We start from the raw sequence: 12,943 nt of genomic DNA, 5'->3' as shown, positions 1-12,943 counted from the left end.
CATCAATGAAACATTCTGCGTAACTAGCAAAATTATTTCTTCTAAATTGTCCTTGGAAAATATACATGAAAATATGCATTGAAACTAGTTGCTATGGCTAATGAATCAAAGACAGGCTTATCATCACTAATTAAGGTACGGTACTTGAACTTGTGCTCTTTGGTGTTATAGATGACCAGAAATTTCTGTGATTGCTTTTCAGTAATCGTTGCATATAATCGAATAGTAAAAATCTTCAATCGTGTTAATCTGAACTCTCAGTTGTTTTTTATTATAACTGAATAGGGCAATGAGTAAAGGATCGCCGTTGCGCTTGGAAGCACATAGTCTGGAGACATGGCGAGAAAGGTGCAGTATGTCTGTTGTTATCCACGGCGTATTGAGATTTTGTTTTCTAGTCTTTAGAGGAAAAAAACTCTGTATACAATACTGAATAGTGTTTTCGAAAAAACGTATCCAATGAATCCATATCGCCTCTGACTTTCAAACTTTTGAATCGAGTTTCCCAATATATTTTCGATGCTCTCGTCATCGGCTCTACTAAACTCCGGAAATGTTGAATAAATTAAATGACACTCAGGAACAGAAAACGGAATCGAAACGAGAATCGCATTGTGATTGGATATTCCTTCCATGACCTCACAGGTAAACTCTTTCGCGAAGAAAGAAGAGCCTAACGAGACCAGGTCTAATGCTTCAGCAAGTCATGTAAGCTATCTACTATCTGTTTCAACCCAAAAGACAATGAAAGGTTCAAAACCTCAGTGCTTATTTAAATGTCATGAGCAATGATGGATAATGAAGGCCAGTAGATTCCAGTAAAGTTGAAATCTGCTAGAATACTTATATTTCTATTTCTGATACGATGATCATGCAAGAAGGTACTTAAAGCGTGCAGGTTGTCTATGGAAATACCTGGTGGTGGATACACTACTCCGATAGCTAAATAGAGCTTGCACCAAGTTCACTGCATTTCGGCAGGAGATAAAATTTCAGTGAATTTTAGGCTCGACCTAATGAAAAAGCGACACCACCTCCTTTACACTGCTGCCTGTCCGCCCTAATTACAAAGAACCCCGGAGGGGTTATTTCCGAATCTAATATACCGTCCTGGATCCACGTTTCAGTGACTGCACTGGTATGTGGCTAATGCGCAAGAAATAAATAGAGGAAAATTTGAAGTTTGTTTATTAAACTTCTGGCATTAATGTTCAGAACACGAAAATTATTGATCGCGTTCAGTCAGTGCAAATCCGAAATCGATGTGTCCGAAGTAGCATCAGAGGTCGGGGTCCTTGAGCTGCAATCTCTGAATAAAAAATTTTTGCATCGTCCAATTATAACGAACGCCATCAACAAATCCCAGGCCATATATCAAAAGCGCTTTTGGCCCACTGTCCCTATGAGACTCCGTAGCAAGCCAAATCTTTTTCCAGATCGATCGCACTAGTGCAGAAAAACCCTACGAAAAGCAAGTACCTGAATCTTTGAACCTGCGTGCGTTTTCTAAGGCTTCCTTTTTGTCTGATAATTTAGCAGCTGAATAATGACAGGATGAGGGCTCCTGTCTTGCTTTCTACCTATACGATTTTACCTTTCTATCTTAGGGCATTACATGTGACGATTGTCACTGAGTACTTTCATTACAGAAATGTAGAGAGCTTTTCTAGTTTCTTGGTCATCTTCGACAAGACCGAGAAGAAGAATGTTGTTTCTGCGAGAGCGATTTTCCAGCTCATCGTTTCTTGAAAAAAGCCTGGTTACAAACTCAGATAATGAATTCAACTAGCGTTGCACTGTGTCGTTAACTTTATCAGCACCTGATGCTTCTGATTTTCTTTCAAGCGCAGACACGCGTGATTCAAGCACTTCAAAGCTTTCTTGCATTGTTAGCTTAAATGTTTTTATTTCTGCGAATCTTCAGCCATCTTTTTACGCCCCGCCGGTAACTAAGCAAGCCTTTCATTATTAGTTGAAAGAGTAGAATGTGAACAATCGTCGTCGATGCTTATCGTATGAACGGTACTTGAACTAGTTACAAGCTTTTTACCGGAATTGTTTGATTGGGGCCGGAGTTAGCTTCTAGGTCTGCACTTAATAGAACACTAGTGAGGCAGAAAGCACCTGTTAATACAACGACACAGATACACAGCGAAAACCGCGATTGTGCGGGCGAGGAAACAGCATAAAAATGTGACGTCATAGCGCACGCATTGTGCGCTTTTCGAAATAAGGTATACCTGCGTCAAGAGCAAAATAAGCGTTAGCATCTTTCCATCTTCGCTGTTTTCTGGCCCACTGATGATACGATGTGCAGGCACGTCTTTTAAAAGTGCGTTGCTGACCTCACAGGATTGCACCTTACGATGAAGGAAGCCACACTTCGGCCAGGTAGCCTATTGAAGGCAGATGCACACTATCTTTCTTTAGAAAGGCAGGACAGCCCCTACCCGAACAGTCATTCACGTGCAGGACAGGCGATGGCGATGCAACTGCATTGCGTTGCGCTAAGAAAGCTGGCACCGCTGCGACCTCGATGTTTGCACCAGTAAGGCAGGTACAGCACGGCGTGAAGAGCAAAATTCCGGCCAAAATGCCACCCTCGCTGTTTCCTAGCTCACAATAGCTGTGGTTTACTTTATACAAATAGCTGAGAATGCCTCCAAGCAACGCATTAGCAAGAAAACACGAAAGCAGTGTGCACATCCCGATACTAACATTAGGCGTGCAAGTACTTAGGCTTGGCTTACAAATATATTGCGGTACTGAGAAATTTCGGTGCATGAAAGTATTTAGAAGCCACTGAAACGCCTCATTGCAAATATTCGATAGCCGAGCAATATAGTTGGGTTGACACTATATAAAAACCAGTCAATGGGAATATATATACTTCTTGGTTCGGGACAGGAAAACCGGCGCCGTAGGTAAGCGGGCCTTTGGAGCAGGTAAATATACGTCTTACATCAGTTTTGTAGCGAAAGCTGCATTGGCCACCGTCTCGCATTTCGTCGTGCCCCTCCGTGCCTGTTCAAAGAGCGAGAAAATAAGTCGTGGGAGGCGGCAACTGAAATTGTCCAGCACTAACTGGACCTTCCTGACAAAATGTTTGGCAGGAGGTACCAACTCGAGCCATATCCTTTCATATGGGAGAGTGATATCACGAACAACCTGCCGAAACAATTCTATTCACATTATTCCTACGCAGGCACGTTCGAACTTTATATGTTCGCTGGTAGCTTACTCTATCGCGTCATTGCGAAGGTGGGAGTGAGAACAGAGAGAAAGAGGTGCCATAGTGGAGGTCTCTCTATTATCGAATTGAAAGAGTTCTGCAAATGTACCGGGAATTTTCACAAGTGTCAGCGCCCACTTTCAAGGCTCCCAAGAGCAGCGGGGAGTTTTAGCGCCCGTTAGGCTTTTGTTGAAATACGATGGCTGGACTAGAGAATCCGTTCTATATAAGATTCAACACCGTGAATGCTTTAAGTTTTAGTACAGTAAACGCATTGAATCTTGAGTTTATTTTCTTGTAAAGTTCGTTATACCCCCTACTGCGATTGCTACAGAGACGGGAGGAAAAACTTTTACTTCTCTGTTGCAAAAACCAGAACTGCCAGAGAAAAGTGGAAATGATGTCTGCAAAGTGAACTTATTAGTTAGTGGCAACCTTTTGACTACATTAAAGCCACCCAGACAGCTTTCCTCGATATAAGCCTCGATATATGCTCTTCTACTGTACATCCACACAGAGCACTGTTCTCCAGAATCCAGTTCTATTTTGTATATTTAGAAAAACGCTTATGCCCAACGTTAACCACAGGCGTTACATATGCAACATTTTGAGGTATGTCTGAGGACGTCGGCCGTATGCCTACAGTACACTTCGTTTACATTCGCCACCTTATCACAGGTCTTATATAATACGATAATCTCAGTGAAACGTTATTACAGACTCTCTGCTAATATTTGCCCAGCCATAAGAAATTTGAAGCCTACTAAACGGTTATAAGTGCTTCGCAATCTCGCATCACCGACCTCATTTTGGTGAAAGTGACAAACATTGCAGGTACATTGATTGTAACTATGTGAGATCAATGTACGCCCTTCGGTAGGATTAGCCTGCAAGTGTACAGAAGATAAAATGAAATACAAAAGGTGTAAAATTTTAATACATACACTACGATGCATCATAAATGTGCCTGCAGGTTGCGCCTCATGAATTTCCCGAATTGCTCCTGAAAGTTCTAATTCATCCTGTGTAGTTGAGAATTGTGTAAATCTCTCCGCATTTGCCTCTGATATGGGTTTAAATGCCGCATCGTCAATAACAATCTGTGAAATAATAGATATAAAATATAAAGCAAATTTGGTGAAGTAGCCTTTATTATTATTTCTGATCCCATGAATTTAGGCATTTCAAATTCAACTGGAAAACGTCTGCTGGAAAAATATTTACAATGTCCATAGTAACAAAATGTAAAAAGTTAGAGTATTTATTTTATCGCACTCGAAGATATTTTAAATAATATTTTTTGTCGAAATTGCGTTTCTCTAATGAGTTGTGATTGCGTGGTCTCAAAAAGGTTTGTGCTGTTACATGCACTCAGGCCCTACAATTTCGCGTGTGCATGGCAGCTGAGAATAGTGACATATATGACAAAAACAATGATACGAAATTTGAGCATAAGCATCTTCAACATAGATACCCTAGTTCACTAGAAAACGAAATCTCGTACGATGAAACAGAATACAAATAAGCAGGTGAACATTTGGCAGGTTCACAGCTCCTCCCCTACTCCCGGAAAGGCCTTGATGAAGGTGACATTTACGACATTGTGTTTCTTTGTGTTTTGTGTTTCTAATTTTAGTGTTGGCGTTTTTTATCGTGGCAGTAACTGCATTCTTCGTTTCATAAATGTGAAACGAAATATGGTACATTAAGGCAGCTTTCTGTGCATGTCTTTTGCATGTTATGCACACAGATATTATGGAAGTTTTTTAAAATCTCTCTAGTTTGTTGCTGTGGTCACTTTGGCTGCTGTAGTTGGCGCTTCGCTAACTGATATTTGCCTATGACACCAAAATAGCCGTTTTCCAAATGCGAAGCCTCCAGCATACAATCTGTGCGAAGATTGGCGCCACGCATTCGACGTATTCCTTACATGCGAAGTGGATTCGATATGTAAAGTATAAATTGCAGGTGTTTTTTTATGTAGCCAGGACCTTGTAATATTCGTGCGCATTTTATCGAGATGTCTGTGTATTGCCTATAGTTGATGTAGGCCAGAACATTGAAACATAAAGAAAAGATGTGCATTAGTTTGATTTTGTAAGGCCAAGAGATTGCAACGATGCCGTCGGTGCAAAGAATCCGCTTTTTGTGCAAAAGGATCTCCATATTGCTAGCGACTAACTTACTGCGCCGGGAATTCCCGCCTGAACGGCGGCCATGTGCACCTTGAACCACGCGTTGAGTGTCCCGGGAGTGCGACATGTAAACCGACAACGCCCCGTCTACAGTGTGCCCCCGATGAGTCGGTGCCGCGGTGAATGGCGCCTTGTCGTCCGTGTTTATTTTGGTTGTGGTGTTTTCTTTTTCAATAGGCCTACTGCGCAGCGAATACAGTGTCCAGGTTTTGATGCGTTTGAATGCGACAGCGGGACTCCGGACAGCGGTGCGCGGTGCGTCGTCAAACTGATTTAAAAAAAAAACTGATTTATTTATTGGAAGGGAAAGGCGCGGTAACTGTCTCACTTGATTTCTGGGGACACCGCAACCGCGCCGTAAGAGAAGGGAGGAAGATGGGAGTGAAAGTGGATAGAGAGAAAGAGGAGCCGTAGTGGAGGGCTACGGAGTAATTCCGACCACCTGGGGATCTTTAACGTGCGCTGACATCGCACAGCACACGACGCCTCTTCGTTTCGCCTCCATCGAAACGCAGCCGCCGAGGTCGGGTTCGAACCCGGGTACTCCGGCACAGTAGTCAGGCGTCTTACCACTGCACCACCCCGGCGGGGCGCGGTGCGTCGTCAATTAGTGCAGGGGCGTGAATAAATGCGCGAAGGATTGCACAGTGCGGCGTCAACCGACGCTCAATGACGCAAATGCGCGAAATTGCGAGAACAAGAGTGCATTTGTAATCCAGTTATTGTTTTGAATATAACCTTTATACGATTTTATCTTTTATTGTGCGTAGAGTGTTTCTTTTTGAATTTTTTTACAGCAATCGAAATGCGACGCTTCATCGTAAAGAAGAAAAGCTATCATCACGTCATCGTACTTTCTCTGCGAAGCCAGGGGCATTGCCTGATCCTATATACTATAGCAGGAAATGCAAACTCTCGCAAGAACAGAATTTGTTGTCCTTGGGGATGCAATTAGCCGCTACCTTCAATGTGAACATAAAACTTCGACCCCGGCCCTATGATCCCAGCCGGTGTGGAGAAACTGGAAACTGCGGCAGTCACAACTGTTACTCAGCAAAGGGTGTTATGATTGTATTTTTTAGACAGGTTGCCAATTGAAGCTGAACGCGACAAAAGTTCCTTTCTAGAAGCTTATTTATTGCGATTTGTCCAGCAGCGCTGTCCCCAAACCAGTGGGTATTACCGGGGCTCACAGGGTGTACTTAAAAGAGAAAGGCAATTCGGCACCCTCCTCACTAAATGGCAGGTAAGTACGGTGCCGTCGCAGGCCCGGTGCTATGTGCGTTATTTTCGCTCGATAAGTATATAGCTGCAAACACAGAGGATTTCTCCAGCACTGCCAAAAGGATAGCAGGTGCCGTAATAATTGTATTTGACAGTACAAATTGAAAAATATTTAGACTTACATTAATGTATCTCGTCATGAGAGCCAGGTAGCAAAAAGCCTCTATGAAGACGTAGGATCCCCCCTAGGTAAACTAAACATATAATATAATGTGCTGGTGGGCGACCTCTATGAAAACGTAGCTAAGCACATGATGAAGTCCAATTAGTGGGGCTGCAAAGCCGTTGCAACAGAAGGATCGAGGGAGGTTATTAGTACTGTTCGCACGAAGCCCGTATATACGCATTGGAAATACCATCTCACCTAGAGCAAACACTGCAAGTGTACAAGTAAAACCTGAATAGAAATATATTTCGTAATCTACTCTAACACATACATTCTACGGTGTGCAGGTTGTCAGGTGTGGTCATACATTGGTACATATTTGAAGAGGCAGCGCATTAAACTAATCAAAAATATTTCGATCAACGAATTAGTTCCAAAAGACAAAGCACATATGCTGAGGACCTCTCTGGACATTGGCTATTCAGGCTTAAATAGGTAAATTTTGAGTGCCGGCAACGAACTACAGTTTCAGAGATAATATTGCTGACTGCGCTGCAGAAATACCTGTTACGAAAGCCACACAGTGCACCCGTTAATAGTTATATTCAGTAATGACACGCCTCTGTTACTGCGCACACTCTCAGGTGTCCTCAAAAGTGAGAGGGGTTTAGCTATCCCGGTCTCGAAGGAGATGCCCTCGACTTGCCTGGCAAGCCTAATCAGAAGTCAACTATCTGTAGTGACAGAAATGGGGTGGCCATTTGCTGCCCTGTTTTCGCCAGTTGAAGCCACAGCAAGGGCCGAATTCAGAATTAACGAACGAAACAAACTTTATACACAGGAAGAGACGATATACAGAGGAATTCTCACCAACATTTAATATACACCGACAAGAGGTTTAAGAAAGGCAATGCAAAGTCTGCAGCTAACGAGACTTTACAACACAACACCGTGCACGAGTGTCAAAACAAATAAACACCAAACTTTTCATCGGACACTGTCGCAGACCGACGTCTTTTAGTCACGATGTGGCTGCTCTGTAGACGTGAGCCAATCACTCGCAGACCAGTGGGCTTGCCGAGCAGCGGGTTGACACCGGGAGCCGAGCAGTAGCACTTGCTAACTCGAAGCAACAGTGCCTCTATACTTGCTTGCTGGCTCAAGCGACGTGACCTCAATAATGGGGCGCGCCACGTCTGTCTCTTACAACGCGCTATGGCCGGCACGCACATACACGTAACTTCCACTCTTTAAGCGTCCTCTCTTTCTGCCGCCAAGCCACGCGCCGTCATTGGTTAGGTGCGGCACAATTTTCCGGAGAATACCAGCACCTTCTCGGCTGGGCGAGTCACCGTCGCTGCCGAGTGATGAAGAGGGAATTCTCAGAAAAATGCGAAGTCAGGCTTCGAGTGTGAGGCATGTCCGAGCTTAGAGCCACTTGGGTCCACCTGACGTGTAAGGCCATGCCTATGATGGCCAGCTCAGAGATGTCAAGGCGTGCGCTATACCTAGGCAGCTGCACCACGGGCCTTTTGACCTTGTCTGGACCTCCGCCAAACAAGAAACTGAAAAGGATCCGCTCCAAGTAGAGCTTCGTCCATTCCGACAGAGGTGTTATGCCAGCGACATCGGTGAACACCCAGAACCGGAAAGGCCTCGTGATAGTGGTCCAAGCCGTTAGTGAACACAAAGCGTTATGGTAATATCTTACCCTAGATTCAATGTTTTCTTGAGCCAAGGACCAATTTCTACCGGAAAGACCTTCCTGATTGAAGTGAAAACGACTTCAGCCTTTGTGGAAATACTGTGAGCAAGCTGTGGACTTGATGAGGCGCAACCAAAAGAGGGAGTGGCACTCTTTGATCTATTGACTTTAGGTTCACTCGTCTTACTGTACATCTCCATGACATCCAGAACGGAGGAGACAGAAGCCTCATCCGGGACGACATTGGTTAGTTCTTTTGCGCAGGCGAAAATGGGAGCTGGCGGAGCACCTGCTGGTAAAGAAAAACGAGCTATCCGACAGTCCCGACACATCCGTTGTAGAAGAGGTTCAAGCGCAAGCGCGTAGAGCGTAGGTGATAGGGGACATCCCTGCCAAAAACCACGGCCCACGTCGAAAGCCTCGTATGTAAGACCTAGCACAGTGACGCCGGAAATCAGTCTGGAATATGCAACTTAGACCATCAGTCTACAGTCTACACCATCTTCTTCCCGGACTTGAAATAAGTATGTACACATCGAATGCCTTTTCCTGATCCAACGAACAAAGAATACCTGAAAGATTTTTATGTTGAGCCCAGAGAAAGAGGTCCCTGAGGGCGAAACCGTGCAGTTAGGTGGGGTGACCCGGAACACACGCCTGACAATGACATATGTCTGGTAGGAACGAAATTAACTCAGAAGACAGACACTTAGCTATGAGCTTGCAGTCGACGGTTAGGAGCGTGATTGGACGGCAAGCTCGCAGGTCGGTGCGTCTCAACTCATCCTTAGAGAGAGTAATCAGCCCATCTCTTTGAGTACCTGAAAGCGTCCCCTCAGATGCCTGTTCACAAGGGCGGCAAAAGGCTTCCCAAGCTGCCCTCAGAACTTGCATAAACCTAATTAGTTAGGCAGTCCGAACGTGGGCTACCCTTTCTATGGAAGGACTTAAAAGGTGCGTCGAGCTCAATCCTATTCAAAGGAGCCCCTGATAAGTGAACTGGATTGGAGGGAGTTTGAACGGGGAAAGTAGCTGCGCTTGGAACTGGAGCCAGATACAGAGCGGAGTAGAACTCCCGTGTCGCTTCAAAAACAGCATCCGGCGTGCTTGCTACGAAACCCGCAACGGGGTCTACTAATTCAGTGAGTCTCTGTGCACGCTAAGAGGCGTCGGAGGAGGTGCCTGCTGCATCAATGTTTCCTCTCCCATCGCTCAGTGCGCACCATAAACCTAACGCTATCACGTTCGAAAATTCGGTCATTTCCGGAGCAAGATGCACTGCGAAGCAAATGCTTCGGTGACCCCCCGGCCAGTAGAAAGAGGCTCAGAGAGCAGGAGGATGTCAGAGACGATAGTAATCAGTCAGTCGTCACGTGCCTCTCTCATTCCCAGTTTGAAACAGTCATGCACTTCAGCCCTAATGCAGTCCTATCCCACACTGTCTAGAGTCGAAATAGAATCCACCATTTTGACAAGATGTGGCGCGCTCTGAAGCGTGGTTAAACGTAAGCCAGACACTGGTTGAATACGTTCTTGGGAGACGCCTGCGAAGTGGCGATTTGTTTCCTTGACAGCTACCGCCACGTGTCGCAAACGTCTATAACGACCATGAACTCTGCATGACCTCCGCGATCGGCTCCAGCTGCGCTGCTCACGAAGGTCAGGAACTGGGCATGGGCAGCTAGGTGGATTGTTTTTTTTTTTTTTTCAACCAGGTAAGGGTTGCGCATGTGCAGAGTGAAAAAGGCGGATGGACAGAACTTCTCAAAATACCGAAGACTTCCTTTTATTTATTTATTTATCCTCAGGGCCCAAGAGCATTACAGAGGGGAGTGATGGTGATCTAAAGAAAGTAAAACACTATACAGCAAAAAGATAACACAAAACTATATGGTCATTATACAGTAAATGATAACAACTGCGCAACAAGGTATAAAAATAGAAAACCAGCAGCAACACAACCAAGCAGGAAATGGTGAACAAGCAAAAGCACGAAAAACAACAGAAAAAGTATGATAAACATTGGAGCAAAAAAGGCTAGTAACAGCTGTACGAAAAGAAATTGCATCTGTAATTTCAGCAATGGCTCGTGGAAGGCGATTCAAATGTTAGAAGTGTTTAGAATGAAGGAGTCATGGCAGTAATTCGTGCGGCATAATAGAATTCTTACTTTGTGACGGTGATCAATGCGTGATGAAGTGTAGGATGGTTGCGTTAGAAGTTTCTGTATGAGATATGCATTGCAGTGAAAAATCTTATGAAACAAACATAGCCGAAATACTTTTCTGCTTTCCGTTAGAAGAGGCAATGACAGGGAAGACTTCATGGCAGTCGCGCTAGAAGTGCGATAATAGTTAGACAATATGAAGCGAGATGCACGACTCTGCACAATTTCTAGTTCAGTAATGAATGAAACGACGCCTGGGTTCCAGACAGAAGCTGCATACTCCAGTTTTGGACGATCCAAACTTTTATTAAGGAGACGTTTTAGTGCGCTAGGGCAATGTGAAAAGTTTCTTCTGAGGTAGCCAAGATTTTGGTTAGCATTATTACCTACGTGATGAACATGCAATTTCCATGACAAGTTATCGGTTATGTGAACATCTATATATTTGTATGAAGACAGATTCAAGAGGGCAGTGTTGAGGTAGCACGAAGGGGCGGATGTACTAAGCGAGTAACACGCATATGTTTAGACTTGTTAGTGTTAAGCTTCATATTACAACGCTGACACCATTCGGAAATGCTGTTCACTGCTTCCTGGTCCTCTAGAAGCCACGACTTGAGTCTGTAAGTCACCTTCCGGCGAGAGACCAGTCCCATCAGTGAAGCGAAGGATGACGCACCTCTGATCACTCAACGCAGAGCGGACAGACCACATGGAGAGCATGCTAGAAGGCATTGTTTTGAAGGCACCTCCCAGTCCGAGTAAACACTGACATTCCCGAGCGGAGAACCCTGCCAGCGTCAATTAGATCTAGCTGCTCTACCAGCTCCCTAAGTGCTTGCGCTCCCTGCCGATCCGCGCTCCTTAGGCTGAGTGCTACAAGAGAGGTGATCCACGCTGTCGAGGACACAGCTGATTTCAGTAACCATAACTGAGAGTCAAGGCACTTGACGAATGCAACCCTGATTACGACCTTTCTTCGGGCATAAACGTTTACTACACGAATGCCAGAATCAAGATTCACAGACAGGACGCGGCCCTCGGCATCCCTCGAGAGGCGCAGAACCAAGCCGCGAAATCGTGGCATTACAATAACTCCAACCCTAGCAGAGGCCGACGCGCTTTAACTCCAGTAGGACCTGGTACCAAATGTCCTGTCGAAGGTCCAGTTTTGGCCAATGCAAAGGATGTAGGTCTCTTGCAAAACGAAAATAATCATTTTTTTAGAACTAACAAGCTGAACAATCTCAGCTTGCTTGGTGCGACGAGACATGGCTAGACAGTCAAAAGCAGCTATCGTAAGCAATGTGATTAGAGATAGAATGAAAAAACAAACTATGTGGAAATGACCAATACTCGGTAAAACGCCGAGTAAGGCGGAGCGATCGAAGCAAGAGACCCGGAAAAGAAAACCCTACTGAAGACCTGAAGCTGCCCCAACCGCGCGGTCGGGGGACCCCTCTTTAATAGAGGAGTCAGACGTAGAAGAGGAAGACGGCGAGGACGATTCGGAACTAGAACACAGAACCTTCTCAGTCAACCTCATCACCATGCGTACAAGCTGACCTTTGGGAAGAAGAGGGTGGTGAGGCAAAGGGGAGCTCTGCCTCACCAGCTTCAGCAAAAGAGTTACAATCTTGACCATTGTACAACAAACAGCGAGCTAGCTCGATAGGAGTAGAAGGACCCTGGGGCTCACAATGTTCATCTCCGGTTCCGAGTCCGAACTGCCCCCATTGGTGGAGGAAGCTGCGCCAGGTGTCATGTCCTCGCTGGAGGAGTTCCGCCCTAGCGCCATGACCACCCAATTGGCTGCAGGCCGATCGGTCCTTGCATGAGAGGAGGTGCCCTCGAAGTCGGTGTCATCCGCCCTTTCATCCTTCTTTTGCGCATACTTACTGAGCCGCTTCGATTTCGTCACCCCAAATCCCGCGTCAGTAGAGCGGTTTGTCGCAGCTCGCCAACCAGCACCGCCGTAGCAGCCCCTTGAAAGGCAACCTCCGCCTCGGGCTCCTGTCCAGCCCCTGCGTTGTCGGCCACGCCACTGGTGCGGCCGCTTACGAGGCCGGCGCCCCAGAGGGCGCGATTACCCCACACACCAGCCTCGGGCAAGGCAGGCGCAGCGGAGAGCTCTAGCAAAGAAACCAAACGGCCAAAGCCGCGTCATCGAGGAGGGTGCCAAAGCGGCGGCTCTGCCAGGCACCACGTGCTTGTGAGTGCACGCCGCGCAGGAAAAAAATATGCTCTCTGCCTG

At 45.7% G+C, this 12,943-nt stretch overlaps 1 protein-coding gene across 1 annotated transcript in view; it reads right to left on the bottom strand.

Moving 5' to 3' along the window:
• The window catches only part of LOC146192212 (uncharacterized), a 78,539-nt gene extending 66,052 nt beyond the window's left edge, over positions 1-12,487 (bottom strand). The window contains exon 1 of the mRNA XM_084600429.1: positions 12,389-12,487. Coding sequence (XP_084456555.1) covers positions 12,389-12,487 — 99 coding nt within the window. The remainder of the gene's footprint in view (positions 1-12,388) is intronic.
• Positions 12,488-12,943: the final 456 nt, after the last annotated feature.

This window comes from Amblyomma maculatum, chromosome 4, assembly GCF_055883805.1.
Source record: "Amblyomma maculatum isolate TAMU_Amacu chromosome 4, ASM5588380v1, whole genome shotgun sequence".
Classification (NCBI taxonomy): domain Eukaryota; kingdom Metazoa; phylum Arthropoda; class Arachnida; order Ixodida; family Ixodidae; genus Amblyomma; species Amblyomma maculatum.
This window is presented reverse-complemented; position numbering and strand designations above follow the sequence as displayed.